The 19,017-nt window shown below is 43.4% G+C and overlaps 1 protein-coding gene across 2 annotated transcripts in view; it reads right to left on the reverse strand.

The window, feature by feature from the left end:
- Window positions 1–227: 227 nt before the first annotated feature.
- Window positions 228–19,017, reverse strand: part of LOC128872649 (Krueppel-like factor 6) — a 385,468-nt gene continuing 366,678 nt past the window's right edge. For both annotated transcript variants that reach the window (XM_054115544.1, XM_054115543.1), the window contains one exon: window positions 228–11,244. In XM_054115544.1, coding sequence (XP_053971519.1) covers window positions 11,069–11,244 — 176 coding nt within the window. In that variant the 3' untranslated portion in view covers window positions 228–11,068. The remainder of the gene's footprint in view (window positions 11,245–19,017) is intronic.

The following is a 19,017-nucleotide window of genomic DNA, read 5'->3' on the forward strand; positions in this document are numbered from 1 at the left end:
TTTGACACTGTTCCACCAATGCGCGCTTCATTTGCTTACACTTACATGAAATTTAAAATCGTCAGCACGCATATGTAACACGTGGCAGCTAGTTTGTTAATTACGTCAAACGTTTTATCGTTCACCTCGGTGAAAAATCGAGGATATGACAGACGCGCTGTTAATAAGTATAAGAAGAAGAAGTAGTAGAAGAAGAAGAAATTACGTCGAGAGAAAGGAGCGACGGCTGCGCAAGCGCATTCTTCGTTTATTATAATAATATTCCATGGCGGCAAAAAAAGCTGCGATTACAAGACTCTCCTTACGCTCAATCTCGTTCTCTCCGGCTTTCAAGCACGCGCACCAATGTTTGTTTTCATCGTTCCGCATTGTCGTAATACAAAATACTCGCTTAAAGTTTCTCCGCGTCTTTTAGCGCGCAGGATCACACGTAATAAATCACATTATCATAATACGTTAATATTCACAATTATACAAATAGAGATGTATACACAACGAGGTACAGAATTCCAGAAAAATTATCACACTCTCGCTTCCATTCGCACAGCAACCCGATCTCTTTTCCTACTCTCAACAGTCTCATCCTTTCCCACGAATCACACGAAACCGACCACTCGTTCGCGCTCAGAGCTGGGCAAAATTTTATTCGAACGGTAGACAAATAAAAACGTTCATTCGACCGAATAATCGTCTAGAAGTTTACACTCGTGCAACATGAAATATAATTCGACTTGATCATTTCTATCGAACAAATAACGAATCGAACAATGTTTCAGCTTTAATACGTTACTCGAAATTTCGCCCAGTCTCTGCTCGTAAGTTCCCAGTCGCACTCCATTCGCGTAATGTAATTATACTATACCTAAAACACACCGTTCGTTTTACGTACGAGAAGAAACGTCAATAATCGATAGTTAATCGTGGCTAAAACATAGAGCGCTGTCGCATGCCTGTATAAAATCCCTAAAAATACTATATACCCTACCAATGAATTGTGTTGGATGACAATAGTGACTATGCGGTGACTGTTGGCTGGTTTTCCATTTTCTAGATCGATTTCGGACGGCCAGCCTCATTCGAACCACCCCACGGACCCATTGGAAATTAAACAGTCTGCAGGGGCGGGTGTCGGTGGTCTCGCTGCGACCGCCTCGAAGATCGAGTCACGTGCCGAAATCGTTCGGTTCCATTTTTGTTAGGCCTCGAGGTAGACCGACGACATGGCGATTCGTTGACGTCGAATCGTCGTCTCGGTTCTCGTGCACCTCGTGAAAAGCGAGTTTCTAACGGAATGCATTGTTTGCCTCTCTCCCCAACTCCAATTTACCCTCCCAAATCCTTCTCCCCCGTTGGTCGCGATCGAATTCATTTCGTCTTTCCTCCAATCGTCGGATTCCTTTCACCGTTGTCCCTCTTCTCCCCGTTTTCACCCTGCGTCCTCGTCGTCCCAGACGCGCATAAATACGGGAGCAGCGGCGCCCGATTAAATGAGAAACATCGGCACTGGAAATTCTCAATTAGTCGGGTTTGGTCGCGAATTGATTCCAGGAATCGACCATCCGACGTTGAGAGTCAGAGCAGTACTGCAATCGACTCATATTATTCTGTGCTCGGGTACCGAACTTCAAAGCGGTGCCTCGCGCGGTCTGCCGTGGCAGTCGCAAAAGTAAAATAGATTGCCATTGCTACGTTATTTACTCGCGATGTTCTGTCGTATCTAAAATGATGATCAGAGCGATGCCAATATCAAACAATTTTAACTATTTAATATTCTTACGAAGCTTTTAGTAATTATAATAATACAATAATGTGCCTACATTGCTTTTACGATACATTCACATTGAAGGTTCCTGTTAAAAAAATTGTCCAGTTTCATTTTCTATGAAAAGCCTCTACCAACTCGTTGGTGCCGCTTTCACAAAACAACAATAAGCAATAGAAAAGTTTTTTGTTTGCATCAGTGGCTGTCGCATCCACACGCGTGTAGCACCGCTTTGTAGTTCGACCATGTCTTGCTAGCAACGCTGCGGGTTGCTCGAGTCGAGGAAACAGAAACAGTGGGGTAGATAATCTTTTTTTCATATATCCGAAATTTTCTCATTTAATCAAGCACAACCGTATACAGCTGCGTACGAATGGCGATCCTCGTTTGAATTTATTTTTCTCGAGCGTGTGGCCACGCTTTCTGCTGTATACGTATGCATACGTATGTGTTGTCGAAAGATTCGCGTCGGTGTGTTGTACAGTGAAAATAACACAATGTACAGTGAGAATAAACGAATTTACCCCACGGCTTGTGATTCTTTTGGCTTCATTTTATTCTTCCAAGTGTTTCCCTTATATGCGTGGCATGTGTGTGTGTGTGTGTTTCTGTTGATGTGTGCATCGTGTGAGATGAAATAGAGACACGGAGAAGGACGGACGCCTCTTAATACACTGCGCCCTCGTGGTTTTGTTTGTTCTTTGTTTTACTTAACTCGTTGCACGATTTTTATAAGTCTTTAAATGCCAAAGGTCACTTTTTAAAAATATAGGTGTCTCTCGACTTTGTTTACTTTGTTTCTCTCTCCCTCTCTCTCTCTCTTTCTCTCTCTCTCTTCCTCTAAAATGTCACACTCTCTCTCCACTTTTTCGTCACCGTGCGTTCACCTACAGCGCCCCTCACACGTTCCTCATTTCGTTCTTCCGTGTGCTTCCGTCTCCTCTTCTCGTTTTCAATTCTACTATCTTTCGCTTGTATTCTCACTCAAACTTTATCACACAGAACCTGACAGAGCCTACGGTAGCGGAGATGGACAAAATTATTGTACTTCAACTAGACACAAATTTCGGGTAACAAATAAAACTGCTACTCGCTGAATAAAAATTAGAATTTCAGTTAGAATATTATATAAATACAAATGTGGGTGTTCAATCGAACAAATCGATGTGCGTTTAGATCACTCGTCATCTATTATTCGAATACAATTTTGCCCATCCCCTGTACGGTGGTGCTCCGATCAGTTTCCCTTTCGTTAGTTAGTTAAATCTTTTCTAACGATGATATTTCCGAAAAATAACAGTTCATAGTGCATCAAATTTCCTACCCCTATTCTGGTGCGATGCAAGGCTCGCGGACAATGGAAATCTGTTTTAACCAACCAGGGAAAAATAAATTCTCCCTCGATGTAAGCGATTGGAATCGTTTCAAATGTGTAAAAGAAGAACAATTTTTGTGGAAATAATTTCGTGATAAACACATGTTCTTCGAGTACTTTTCGACCCCTTTCGTGCTCGCACCTAGATACAATGAATATTATTTTTTTCTTTCGATGCACATTAGTCTATTTTATGGCACAAGTTATAAAATTGAGAAAATAAAGATGAAGTAAGATATAATAATTGTATTGATCCGCTAACTTTCGAGGTTGTACAATTATCTCGTGAATGAGACAGAAGTAAATAATAATTAATTCGATAAAGTAAAAGCTCACAGTTGCTACTATAACATAAATTATGTGCATTGAAAAAACGATATGATGGCACGAAGGGATTAAGAAAGTATGGTACAGTACTCGAAAGCCTCCAATGGCCAACGACGATCACCTTGCACCGCTCTAATTGTTAATTAGCTTAACACCCTCGGCTCCCACGCCCCTGACAATACATCAGCAACGAATATCCACTTCCGTTTGTGAAATCTAACCGGCTACTGAAATGCCGTAAGGTATACTCTCCAGAAGCTCAATTCCTCTCTTCATCCCTCCTCACGACCTCTGCGTAACTAGATCGTTTCCCCGTCAGAATTCTGTACAATTTCGCAAAATTCGACGACGACAGCAATCCACTATTTCCACCTCCACCCCCCATTCCCTACCATTTCGTACAATACTCCCTCATCGTCCTTCATTTTGCGAAGTTATGCTGATCGCGTTTCGTTTCTTCCTTCCTGTCGTTTCTCTTTTCCTCCTGGTCCATCCTCTCGCTCACTCATTCGCTCATTCGCTCGTTCGCTCTTCCTTACACGCACACGCTATCTTTCTCGCTAACCACTTAAAGTCCTGTAATTTACAGTTACTATACAACGTGACTGAAAATAGCTTAGACCACAGTAATACAATTACAATCGTGCCGCGCGTCCCGTGTTATCCGTCGGGCTACGAACGCGTCTGTCGTTCGTTCCTTACCCCCCCCCCCCCTTCCCCCCATAGTTTCGTTTTCTCCTCTATATGTATACGTTTTTAAACATTTTTTGTTCTTCTCCCCCAACTTAATCGTTTCCCTTACGTTCCGGAATATTCGTAGTATCTTTGCTCCTCACCGTTCACCTCGACCTTATTGTACGGGAGTATCATAAAACACTTATGTCCACTTATCGTACAACGATACAGCTTCTTTCTAAAAGGTTCCTTAGAGTTTTTCTTAGGTACTTACACCTCTATCTATGTATATCCACCTATCTATATTTATAGACTTTTTTTTTTTATATATAATAACTCTTTTTTTCAACACCACCCGATGCCCCCCCAACCCACCCCTCCCCAAAACCCCTTTTCGTTCTCCTTTCCTCTCTCCGTTGATCTATTTTGTCTGCCTATCTAAGGTGTCTATCTAACGGTCTAGCTATCCATCTATCTATCTAAACTTCTAACTACCATTTATTAGTTCTTAAGGTGTCCGCTCTCTCGCTCTATTACCCGCTGCTTAATTACACGTGCATCTGTCGCTCCTGTTTCGTCTGCTTTTTTTTTTTTTTATTTCGCGTCTCTCGGAGTTCGCAACAATGCACTCGCATTCACTTTCGTTCGAACGTTCGTCAAACATACGGGGCGAGTCGATAATTATCGCCATCTGAAGTAGGTTTGATATTTATCGATCAAGGGAAAAATTGTTTTGTTATAAAATATGTCGTGTTCGACGGGGCTCATCGTATGATCCTGCATATATTTTTTTTAGTATTTTGCATATTAATGCAAGCGTGCATTATTTGCATGAATTTTTGTATTCGAAAGGATTGCAAACTATACTACACTAGTAGTGGTTAACATTTATTGGCAATCGTTAAAGACAAGTTACTGTGCTCTGAACTAATAGAATCTGACTACTCAAAAAAAAATTTGCAGCTTTCGTTCCATGTGCCTCTCATCAAATACAACATATATTATACGAACAAGATTTTCTAAAAGTCAATAAACACCAAGTTACTTCAGACCACAATAGTTATTGAATCACTCTATATATTTTATATATGTGTATGTATATAATATATCTACAGGGTTTTGGTTGCCAAGATGAAAATGCACGAAACGCTCGTCGCCCAATCCCGAATCGCTCGTCAACTCGACCTTTCGCCGCGATCCAGCGACGACCAAAGACGAGCAAAATTTCATTCGAATAACGGATGACGAATAAAACCAATATACATCAATTTATTCGTGACGTTTGCTCGATCGGACAGCGAAATTTTCATTCAAATATATTTCATTTCATAATAGAAACTCTAATTGTTATTCTACGAGTAACGAATAAGAAATTATCTTTTATTCGTTATTCGACATTTTATCTAGATGGAAATTTTGTATGTCTCTGACGACAAACGTCGTTTTCGTGTTTGCGTTTCACCTCGTCTACCAGAAGCGAAGAAACGGAAAGAAATATAGAGAAAAAAGAGTGGTCGGAGCCAGGACCGGATTAAGGCATTGAGGATTTCAGGGGCTACAGTCCAGAGACTCTGAAAAATTAATGGAATTGTTTCCATGCTGTAATGTTGAAGGTAGCTTTGAATTGAAGCTTTATGTTACATTTGAATTGTTACATTTATGAGTATTGTTTTCTTTCTTGAAGACAAAATGGAACATTCGGGTATTATGAACAGAGATTGAGAACTTGTTCCTGGAACTGGTCAAACTGAAACGGACCACTCGAGTCGATAGGTCGCGCGAACTGAAGAAACAGTGGTTGAGGTGATTGTATTTCAAGAAATTTCAATTGATGTTGATCTTGCATAAAAAAAATCAGTTTTTACCTTGACCTCTTTCCTACATTTAGCAAAATTTGACCGAGACCCAAAATAGAGTGGTGACTATAATACTTTCTGAATATTTTGTGACTATTTATGCAACCATATGATACATTCCATTCGTAACCTGCAATTCTAAATAAATAATTGTGAATTTCAAAACTCATTAATCACAACTACATGTACCCCAACACTACTGGGTTCCCCGCAGTGTCAGCAGCCCTCATGGTTCCACAAAATCTTAATCCAGCGCTGGTCGGGACGTTCTCGCGGAAACGCCGCACGATACTCGCAATATATGGCTATCAAAAAGACATCTGGCTTTCACTCGCATACACTCTCGCGCTCTCTCGCTCTTTCGTAATCCTCGTTTATCCTAAATCTTGTAAATGCTGCGTATATATATTTACTTTATTTATAATTATCCGTGAACATGGTAACAAATAATGAAACACTGACAAAAATTGCACAATATACAAACTTAGTGTTCTGCTCTCACCTTGTCGCTTCTCCCGCGGATTCGTCTGTGTTCGTTGGAACCACCGCCCTCGAACTTTCTCCCTCCCACGTGTAATCAACTTTTTCTCTCTTTCTCTCTCTTGGAACACATTCGCGCGAGGAAAAAAAAACAGAACACTCGCATGCACGCGCCCCTAGACGCACCCCCTTTCACGTGCAGACACTGAATTAACGCGCGCGCGCGCGCACGCACACATACACACGCAGCCACACGGTCTCGCGCCCACGCCGCGTCAACGACACTCTCGTCAGTCAGGCTTACTTAGTAGGTACGGTATCGTTTACGTTCTACGTGCGTTATCAGTTAATTTATTTGGCCACTGAACATTTAAAATTTAGTTTCATTTCTCTTATCTTTCGTTTTGCGTACGCCGACCTCGTCCTCATCAGGTAAGATTAGTCTCCTTAAGCGGTAGAACGCCTACACGCCTCCCCCCCTCCCTCCCCCGCCCGTCCACGCACATTACGATCACCACTCGCATCTCGGTATTATCGTTATCATTATTACTATATTACTACTCTATTTTGTTCTCCACTCGTTCGATGAGCGACCCCCGCCGTTCTTCGTTCTCATCTGACGCTTCCAACGGTTAACCCCAATTCGCCGTGATCTCGTCGCGCGACTCCACGTTCCCGTCGATCGGTCGAAGATCGACGATCAGCGAACGCGACTCCTCGGGAAGCTGGCGTCCCTTGGACACGGATACGGGCGAAATTTCATCTCGATAAATTGGGATAACGAATAGAAGCAATCCGCAGCGATTCATTCGTGATTCGTATAATTCCTTCGAATCGAATTTCTCCATTTTGAAATATTTTATTCTATAGTATCCAATTTGAATTTGATTTTTTACGAGTAAATGGCGCGAGCAATCGCGTGACTCTTATTCGTTACACGAAGCTTCTTCGGAATTCTGCCCGTCCGTGACCTGGAACACGGTGCCGTCGCGACGCTCGCCGCCTGGCCTCCGTTCGCTCGCGCGAACGCTACAGCGGGGTGGCGCGCCCTTGGTCGGGGGGCTGAGCCTGACGCGTGGAAACGGTTCTCTAAAGCTTTGTGCGGAATGTTGCCCGTTTATTTTGTCCCTTATGTATAATATATATATTGTTTCGGTGAGTAAGACGAGAATATTAAAAAATATATATATATTTCATTTATTTCTGTTGAGCCTCCGACGTGAATCTTCCCCCCCGCTTAGGGCGCGACACCGCTTCGTCGCTGCGCGAACGTGCGCGCGATTGAACGAACGGGAGAACGTCGCCTAAGAAAGCAATCGTACAAAAGTACAAAGTCAGATTCCGTTTTTTCGTTTTTTTTTTTCTGTGTGTTTGTTAAAAACCATTGGACACGCGCGCCACTAGCGAAAGAATCCCCGTTTCATCAGACGATTTCCTGAGCGAGAAAGTCTTGCCACCATTTGCCACAGTCGGACAATGATTACTCTCCTAACAATCACTCGGAATCGGATTAATCGGTAACCGTAAACTGCACATGTAACCTGCAATCATAAATAATTAATTTGTAATTGTTTAGAGCTAATCGTGTCTGATTGTTGTCGTGCATTATCGATCACGATTAGCAATTATTCGTTAAAACGTGATTATCATCGAGATTGCCGAGTAACTGTAATCGTGGAATACAATTTTGTCCAAGACTGTGACCAAAAGTGGCTCTTTCTTTCTCGAGAATCGCTCGTGAACGTATCTGTGGTAAAGCGGTCGAATCTACGAAATTTTTCTCAAAACGACCTGCTGGGAAACTAGGCGTAATAGAAAGAGGGGGGGGGGGTGATTGGGAGAAGCTGAGCCTCGCTATGTAATTCGCACTGTAAATTCGGGATTAGCGCGCGACACGGTAAACTTTGCTTCCGTCGAAACTGGCCGAAATCACGTATTCAATTACGGCTCGTCCCGCTTCTGCACTCCCCTCGTAACCCTCTCGCACCCCCGTCCTGTTGTTCCAGGCCTCCACGAAACACAATTTCGATTATTGCAGCCTCTGTCGAAAGATCGAAGCTCGAACGCGCCGTGCACGTTTTCGAGCCGCGAACAGCTTTCCTGCGAGCCTCTGTTCGCCAGAGATAGAGTGGAGGAAAGATTGTGTACAATAGGAATGTTTGATTAAAAAAAAAAGTTAATTTTGTTCTTGAAACAGATTTAAAAGCCATTAGTTGGATACTGTTATATTGGAATTGTATATTTGCATTGAAAATATTATATGCAAAAGTTGATCAGGAATTAAGTGTCAATTTAGCTATCGTTTAATAGCTATTTTGTTCAATAGGGGTGAATTAGAAAATAGTAAATCATTTGGTAGGTACTGTCTGAGGAGAATGCTGAATCATTTATTGCGTGAATTTTATTTGAACTTTCAAGAGGGAAATCATTCATCTAAACTTGTAGAAATATTAAGTATTCTCATAAAAAAGTCATTGCTTTTGTACGTATTTCTACATACTTTGAATGGAATTTGAGGACACTGTGCAGTAGACTAGTGTTTTCCACTACTGGATCACGACCCTTAGAAATTATTAACTATAAATATTGTATAAGAAACATTTTTTATTCTATAAATCTTGAATATAAATATTCTCTGTCATTTCATCTTTCAATAATTATTTAACAATATTCAATAAATCCAACAAAAATGCTTTCTTTTGTCGCAAAAAGAAAGAACGAAATTCACGCGTAGCTCGAAGAAAAGGAAAACGAAATTCCGCGCACGAAGGGAGGCTGAAAAACTGAGCATTGATTCTTGATTTAAAAAATCGATGCATGCCATGACATAACATCCCTAGTGTACACGCGCGTGAATGTGTCTGAGAGAAAAGTGAGTGAGACAGAGGAATATAACGTTTGGCACCGACAGACAGCATTATTGTCCTCGCGAACCGGGACTCCTCGACTTTCGTTCGAACGCGTCGCGACGCCTTCGACGCGACGTCGCGTCAGAGATCGCTTTCGATGTTTTCGATCCACGTTTTCGACATGCCACTGCGCTCAGTTTCGAAAATTCGACCGTTTTACGGGAGGCAGACGGCTTACAAGTCCCGGGCACCGTTGTCGCGGGAACGACTCAGTTTTATTTGAGACAGAGATGGACAGAATCTTATTCAGATGACAAATAAAAGCTCTGTGTAACAATTTATTCAAAAGATGTATTCAATTAAACTGGCACTTGCTAGAATAAGCGTCTATTCATTGGACTGGGTTTGTAAAGAAATTATTCATTATATCAAAATTATTCGAGCATGATTCTACTTGTTCATGACGAATACTTTGATTCAAGTTTTCATTGAACGAATAATGAAAAGGTGTTCATCTTTTATGCATTACTCGACATTTTATTTGAATAATAGGAGATGAATAACCACTCAGTGCAGAGACTTATTCGTAGGGTCCACTCGATGGAACAATTATTCAAACAAGATCCTATTCATGACAATAATTTTAATTGGATTTTCTGTTCGGCAAATAATCCATTAAATATCTTTTATTTCGAAATTCATCTGGAGAAGAATTTTGCCCATCTCTCGTTAGCAGCTTGCTCTCATCCCCATCTCCTACACCAGTTATCTGAGATATCTGAAAATCCTCGACGGTGTAGCTGTGATCTTAGAATTTAATGAATTGGCAGTGATTTCGGTCTCGATCGAGACTCCTCGCGCTGGTTTCCAGCTACTCGCGTCCCGGGAGGCCCCGACTGATCGGCTACGATCTCTGCGCGATCGTCATCGACTCGGTCCTGTCTCGATCGCTCTCTTATCGCGCAGAGAATACCCTCGAGCATTTTTCCAGCTTCGTCGCAGGAGCTTCTCCGCCGTTGCGACCAGATCTGCCTCGAAGGGAACGGTGAAGAGCACGCGTTAACCGATCGCGATTTCCCATCCCACCGATATATACTCTCGATCAGAGACGGGCAAAATTCCCTTTACAAACAACGAATAAAACAAATAACAATTTACTCGCGACGTTTTCAAATTTTCGTTTGCTCACCGCGCAATATAATATCTCTATAATTCGAATTCTAATTTTGATTCAACCCTCTGACTGGTACACTCAGAAAGTACTCGATCGACCAGGGTGATTTGTACCTATCCAACGCGGGAAAGAGCCTTCCACGCACAGTCTTATCGAAGGGTTAATTTATTTATTCGTTATTCATGATTTTTATCTAGACAAGAGTTCTGCCCATCTCTGGCCCGAACAACGCAGCTACGGATTCGATCTTCGACCAGTTCCTATCACTCGAGAGAACGCGACTGCCACCGGAAGTGGACGTTTTCCGGTTGGCCTGATCCTCGATTCCCGTTAGAGACGCCACGTTGGACGTCGAGACGATCGTCGCCATGACGAGTCCGCACGATCGCGTGCCAGTGGACGTCGAGTCGAGGTTCGATGAATCGTCGAGGGTATGTCCGTGGAAGAAATGGTGTCACGAGGAGTCGAGGCTCGGTGATCGTCCTCGTGAACCCTTTGGGGTAGGAAGGAGCCTCGCGCGTCGGTCCTGGACAGCTACGCGCGTGGAGGACCGCTCGCGGGAACGATCGATTACACGTGTCTCTTCATGTGGAGGGCTAGGTGATCGCTGCGGGAGAAGCATCGGTCGCAATGCCGACACTTGAACGGTTTCGCGCCGGTGTGCTTGCGATAGTGGCGCGTCAGCTCGTCCGAGCGAGCGAATCGCCACTCGCAGCCCTCCCAGCTGCACTTGTACGGCTTCTCTCCTGGAACAGAATGAAATCGAGACGTCAGACCGTGTTGATTCCTTCTTTTTTTTTTAATGAATTCGACGTGTCTCGAGGTCGGAGTCCTGTGGGTTAAGCGATACTTGAGAATCATTTTGTGGTAAGTGCTCGGGCAAGTGTACGTGTCGATATTTGTATCAGGAGATGCTAGGGGCTTTTGGTATTTTTTGTGCATGTTGTGACTGACGCATTTATGGTTACTTGTCACGAGGAAAAGTTTAAATTCTTATAAGAATCAGGAAAAATTCAAGTTACTCGCTGAATCTTACAAGGGTCGATCTATTGTCCAAGTAATCCTTACCACTCCAAATATTTTGATTTCGGTACATTTTTGTCGAGGCTCACTCGATATAGGATCGCAAATGGTCAAGATTCTATAGTCTGGAGGGTCTACGAGGAATGTGTCTCTACGTAACTACGCCTCACCAAATTTGCACACATTTTATTTTTTAACTATCCAGTACATAAATTCGTTTTCAAGAATCATCACAATCCCACCCCGCCACGAGGATTATTCGACGAAAGGAACGACGAACGAAAATTGTTCTTCGACGGCGCCGATCGCTAATGAACTGGGCGAAAAGCAGCGGGGGTGGTGCTTAGTGCTATCGCCGTTGGTAGTCTAATAAACTTTATGAACGCCAACGCCATGACTGGCCGATATTCCGCGACACAATGAACAGGCGGTCGCCGGGCGCGGCGAAAGGGGTTTTATTGTTCAGAACACGCGCGTCTACCCCTAAAATTACTAAAACGAAAGGGGTGCATATAAAATTCTCCCGTCTCCGAGATGGCGGATCGACGATAAACCGCGGCGGGCTAAAGTCGAGGTAGATTCCTCGAGCATCACGTGTGCGCCCGGCACCACGGACACGGCCAGCAGGGGGATGAGAGAGGGGTGGAGAACGGGTGGTGGAACATTATTAACCCGTTAATAATCTATTCGGTAATGCGTAAAGTGACTGACGCTGATGAGCTCCCGGTACGGAGCAGAAAATGCAGGGTTACCACCTGTGGCGCTGTACCATTCAGGTTAAAGGGTTTCCACCCTGTAAGGGTTTATAAAAGGAAATCGACGAAGGAGTGGGATGTTTAGACTGTGCTTATAAAATTATACTGGAGAATTCGTGCAACTTCTGTTCAATTTTGCAAGATACACGCATCGTACACAATTTTTTCAATTAAATTTTGCGTGGTATTGTTAAAGCGTGTTGAAAACTGGATTTCTATTCGTTAATTCAAAGTGATCTTCGAATGAAAATAAATTGAGATTGAGAAGAAATTATACATAATTAATATTGAAAGATTGAAGAAAACAGATATTGGTTCTTGCCCACGAAGAACTGCAGCATACATGTAGCTTCAGCCCGCGTCACGAGGCGAAGATTGATGGTTTCCCCGTCATTATAAATCGATTTCCCGGTTACAAAAATTCTAGAACCCTGCTAAGTATCCAACAAAACCACGTATAAACTTTGGCCAAGGTCCCCCTTCCATTTCACCCCCTCAAAAAATTCCCAATTACTTCCCAATTCAGCGAAGCGCGAGAGAAGAATTCTTAACAAAGTGGTAGACCTTGCACCATAGAGGGAGTAGACGAAGAGGAATGGGAACGTCAGGCGAGAGAGTTGATACTCTGAAATCCCCCGAGCGAAATACGACTTGAAATGTCAGGGTGAAGTGTCTCGGATCCCCGATCCGATTTTCGAGTAAATAAAACGTCGCTCAAAATGGAAGTCGGAGGCCGAGAAGTCACGACGCGACCTCAGAATTTCCCATTAAGGTCGAGGAAAAACTTCACGAGCCTGTCTTCGTGGATGTAACGGCACTCGAATACTTCAGGACAGCTCGTGAAACCAAGAGAGCTCGAAGTCTTCGAGAATTGTACTTAAAGGATGACTGACACTTCATCGAAGCGGTTTCAAAGAAGAGGAATTGGAAATATTTCCCATGGTAAGCTAGAACGATCGCGCAGACATATTGGGTGCTGCGATCGAGGGGGATACACCGTGTTCTTTCATAAAAAACGGACATAAAAGGGAAGCCTAATGACAGCCACGAAGATACGGCGATATAAACGCGCGTATAAAACTGCGGTATAAAACGTTTGACATCTACATCGCCTAGCTCTAAACTTGATGAATTAAAAAGAAGAGAAAGGAAGGACAAGAGGGGACTGGGCTCTTCCGAGCGACTGGCATTCGCGCAAAGTGGTGTTTTTATTGTCGCGTGCGCTGTTCGCAGAAGGGAACGGTGGATGGGGACGCGTCGCGAGTAATTCAGACGCGGTAATATCTCAGCTGTGTAACGTGCTGCGAACACGTCGTGCTGATCCTAACGAAATTTGCACAAACGATTATTCTCTTCTGTTATGATCGTTATTGCCGTTTTTATTGTTACGGGTGTGTCTACTTGCGGATACTTGTGACGACCGGGGGCAATGTTAACGAGGAGACAGCGCTAAACGCGTGAATTAGAAAAATTAATGTCCTAATTACATATCATTAACCCTTTCAGACCTGAATTATTTATTTTTCTCGTACTAATATAATTTAGTTTTTAGGGTTGACTTTCTCTGAAATCAGTATGGAAAATTTGTTTTTAATCCTAATAGTGTAGTTTTAAGTATAGTAGTCAGGTCCGAAAGGGTTAAAAGGTTTCTCTACTTGTCTTATCACTTTAATTTGTCGAATTTATGTAAATTTTTTTTTCCTGTAGGAGGTTCAAAATTTGCGATTTCGTCAACCTCAACAGACTAGTGTACAATAAAAATCATTCCACATCCCTTAACACACCTATCCTTGAGAATCCTAGATCAGTTCCTCCTAATGAATTGGCTCGAAGGATCATTCCTCTCCATGGTTCGCGAGAAGACAGCCAGAGTTACGACTGACGTTCTCTTAACCGAGGGTCGGAGGGGGTGAGAAAAATGTATACCCCTTCAGCCTCGCCGCGGAGTTGTTCCAAGAAAGTTCGTCTTTTCCAACGGGTTCCGTCTTTCATCGAGAAGAGGTCGAAGGAGGTGACGGCGACAAATCCAGCCCGGACGTGGCGACGCATAACCAAATCTAATCCCTCGTGCCATCCATCCCCTGCCACCCCGTCCAACCCCTCGTGTCACGCAGTGGCTCCTTCTCAGAGACACCCGAAGCCGTAGCGGAAGCCGCGACTTTTCCCTGGAAAATACGGCGCGCACGTACCCCTACACCTAGCGCGTTCGCGTTCAACCCTCTCCTGAGGGTGAAGTGCACCCACCCCTACCGTGTACGGACATCAGCCTGAGAAATGGCAGCACGGATGAGCGTCATCTTCGCCCTTCGCTGAAATTGCCGCCTCTCGCGGTGGAGAAGCGGAATTCCTCGAACGATAAGGATAAACCGCCTCCACTCGCCCCGTAGGACTCGAATATATTACCGGGGGGTTGCACGACGGAAGGAAGAATTGTTGTTGAGTGCGCGGCGTATCGAAGACACGCTTCCAGCGCAGACTAAAATCGAGTTTCGCGGAGACGACGATGCGCGACGCGTTCGAAGCGCGCTCATTGTCATTCTGGAAACATGGCTCACTTTAGGGGATGGGTTCGTGCGTCGTTTTTGGACAGTCGCGATGACGCTACCGACGATTATGCGCGCATTAGCGAAACTGCGCTCGTGACTCGCAGGAGTGTGCAGTTTTTGTTAAACGCTGCCACGCTATTTCCCTCGATTTCTCGAAAGGTCCTTTGTGTCTGTGTGCTTTTTACCCTCCGGCGTAGGTTCATGCTTTATTTCTGATGGAACAACCACCGTCCGTACCAGAGATTATAGACTGCGGTAATGTACAAAGTGATTCTGGGAACTGGGACGAGCTCTTCTTTTCAGAGTGGGCGGGGATGAGGCAAGAAGTTGGGGAGATTAGGAAACCTATGGCCCTGATACGTGGGACTTTGCTCTCGAGTGCAACCTTGCAAGCGTAATGAGCTCGGAATGTGATATTACCATATTATATGTTATTAGTTATGAATTACGTTTTGACTTGATTTGGTATTCTACATAAGGTAGTAATCAAGAGAAAGTTCAATTGTAATGTATCTTGAGTGTGAAATTATTATATTCTCATTAGATCAGATATTGTTACATATATAAGTATATTTCACTAGCATACTTTGTATCTCAGATTGGCCTACACAGAAAACCTAATGAAATGTTCTCCAATTAAATTGTAGATATTCTACAAAAGCTTTTCCAGCCTGCAGACGTATTTGTAACAAATTTCTTATAAAAAGTGCTGCACTACTCCTAGTCCCACAATTCGCCCACCTCGTTTTATTCAGAGATAAAGACGACTATAACAGTATTAGTCAAGATCACTAATTACGAAATCATAAGTAACATAATCCTCGCAATTGCTCATCACAATTTCGTAGTTCTTCCTCGACAGCTAAATCCCGCAAAAAGTACAATAACCAGCTCAAGTAAACATTTAACCTCGACCGAAATTCTACCTTTAATTCCGCGCTCCTACTCGACCGACAATCTCCACCTACACTCGAGGGAAAAAGAGAGAATCGGAGGGAAAGAGAAAGAGAACTATAGTCTGGGTTTCCAGAATCCCCTCGGTTGGTTCCGCGGAAAAGCTCGAAATGTCCCGCTTGGAAAATCCAGCAGCGCGAGCAGAATTACAGACAAATCTGCACGGCCATTACACGTGCAATTAAATAAAGTAAAATAAAAAAAAAAGGAGAGAGAGAAATTCCCTGGAATTTCGTGTAACCATGGCGACTGCGTAACGCGACGAAACGACTGCGGTAGGCGAATACGCATCAAACGAGCGGATCAACATCGACGCGTGTGCGTGTCGACGAAGAATCGCCAGGTGAGCCGCGTGTGACGGAAAACGTGTAGACACATCGCGCATTTTATCGCTGCATAATGGCCTCGCGGCGGTTCGTTACCACCTACGTAATAAAGCCATATTAAACAGGACGGCTTAAAGTGTTAACCTAACCCACCCCGACCAACCAGCCTTTGTCACTGAACGACGCCACCCAGCCAACACCCCACTTCCGCTTTTGTCTCGTATGAATATCGGCCGTCTGTTTATCTCCTTTGGTGCGATTGCGTGAGAATTTTAACTGTGCGCGAACGGTTCCAAGAATCTCGTTGTAAGGGAGCTTTTTTGCGCCTTTTGTGAAACGATGATAAGTGTAGATTAACGTGAACAAATTCATGCATCGAGGAGGAATTTAAACGAGCTCTGTCGCGCGAGGGACAGAACGTATTTATTAATCGTAACATCTCTGTGAGAATTTGATTAAGGACCTTTGACATTGTTCAAAAAACCAAATTGCAAAACGTGAGAAATCGATAAGGTAACAAATCCCAGAATGTTTATACAGAAAGCGAAGAAAGTGGCAAATCGCGAAAGGGAAGAACAGAGTTGCAAATTATGAATATTTAAACAAACCAACAATGTCGTAAATCAGAAACCATATAAAAGTAAACTAGGACCATCAGAATGTTCTATTTATTCAACTGGGAAAGCTCTTATATTACTCATCAGACCGCAAACAGACCTACACTGTCTGTCTGACCATATATAGGCATATACTACTTCCCCATCTAACCACTAATCTTCAACGACTCTAAAATTGTATAATAACCAGAAGCACACGAGGCTTCGTTAGCCCTCAAATAAGGGCTCTCATTCCCATTTTTTCTATTTTAAGCAATTTCCCTTGCAGAGTTCGATATAAATGACGACGAACGAGAGATCGTCACGGATAGTAGGACGCAGGGCGGCCAGAGGCGGCTGGGTTTCACGTAGTCTTCGAGGACGCTCGTCCCTTTGGCGGCGGAGCGATTTTTCCACGTCCTTCTTTCCATCTGACGTTTCTCGAGAGGTCTGAGTGGGTTGGTATTGCGTCTATATGTCAGTCCGTCCCGGCAATGTGTGCTCGTCGTCTTTGCATTTTATTAAGTCCGCCGCCAGCGACGATGTACAGGGTACCGTCCGTCATGTCGCCGAGGGGTAGGACAACCGGAATTTATGGCGGTGTATTCCCTGCCCCGCACCCCCGACGTTTACACCCGAAGACGTTCCGCGCGTGAAACGTTTCGAGGAGAAAACGCGTCCAATACCGAAAGAGCGCGTGACAGATCATTCGGGATTCTGAAAGTTCCTTCGAAGGACGAAAGATTTTCAACAAGGACACACTTGGATAAAATTTTTTACAGCTTCGACAGGATCCGGGGATCCTGGCTGGACGACTGAGATATTCCAAGAACGTCTCGCTCGAGGCAAAAGATTCCACGGAAATGTTGAAAGAATTTCATATCTACACTCACGGTTGAGTTTTCGCCTGCTATGGTATACAGCGTGTCTCGAAATGAGTTCAGACGTAAAGGAGGTTATTCCAAAGGAGGAAATGAATCGAAAACGTGAAATCAACTTTTTGTCCACGAGGTTTCGTGACCGAGGTGTTCCGAAAGTGTGAAGGTGAACTGCGCGCGTGGTTGCTCCAAACGGCTTCAGAAATGATTTTACTTGGAAACAAAGACTTGGTCGAAACAAGGTTATTCTGGATGTTCCACTTATTTTTTTATGCAGAGGTATGTGCTCTTGAGGTTTAACTGTTATGCGTAATATTTAATTAAACATCCTTTTCCAACTTCGTCTCCTTTTCGACTAGATGATAAAAGATTTCTTTCTTTCTCTGCAATCGAGGACTTACATTGGGGAAAAATGTGTAACAATTCGTCTCCACGCCTGGAAGAAATCAAGTCACCGAAGGAACGAGGCAGAGTCAGACTTTCTCGATTTTCTTTGAAGAAATATCGTCAGGTATAAAGCAGTAATGGTTTTTTTTTCTTCCAACGGAATTGTAGGTTCTACAAAGCGGGAGTGGATTTTCTACAGCTGCGCACACCTTCGGCACTGAGGAACACTTTATTCCTCACTCAAATTAACGCCGGAAAAAGATCGCGGAAATTACTCCGACACGGGATTTTTGCCTTAGATTTAACGTTTACTTCGAATCTCTCGCAGGAGAAATTTGAAAAAGAAAGACTGGTTGGATGTTAAAGGTAGAAAGAAATGACACAAACGTGCATCGCGCGCGTTGGCATGCAGCAAAACGTAACAAAGAACGAATATTGGCAAACCGTGGGAGGAAATTCTACATCGCGTTGCAAGGTAGAAACGATGCAATTTGCTAACATTGTACGACGAAGAATAGTCTTCCAACTTCTGAACATTTGAAACGGTTTGGAGAACTCAAGTCTTTTAGGACTACCAGTAAAACCAGTAAAGCAGTGATTTTCGTTGTGAACCAAGAAAATTCTAGTCTTGATCATGTAATATAAAGGTACTAAAAAAGAAGTCCACTATTAGAGTTCACCATGATTGGTGAGAAGAAGCGATTTATTTAAAAAAGCGAATGGAATATGCAACACCTACAAGATCGAATAAAAAAAGGCAGCTACTACGTTTAGTTTTCACATCAATGTTGACGGAAAGCCTGAAGCGAAACTTGAATCGACTGAAAATTTCATGGCATGCGGAACGGATTAATAAAACACAGCACACCTAGTATTCGAAATTGCAAAGGGCGAGTCTACGTGATGGATCGTTCGGTCCAGTGCTCGAATTTACGTTTTCCGGTAAAACGAAGGGATTTCGGAAATACGACTGAGTTACCTTTGCCTAAGTACGGATGGCGTTTTATATTTTTTCTCAACGGTCTGTTTGAGAAACGACGTTGTCAAACCCCAC

The sequence above is a fragment of the Hylaeus volcanicus genome, chromosome 2, assembly GCF_026283585.1.
Source record: "Hylaeus volcanicus isolate JK05 chromosome 2, UHH_iyHylVolc1.0_haploid, whole genome shotgun sequence".
NCBI classification, from domain to species: Eukaryota; Metazoa; Arthropoda; class Insecta; order Hymenoptera; family Colletidae; genus Hylaeus; species Hylaeus volcanicus.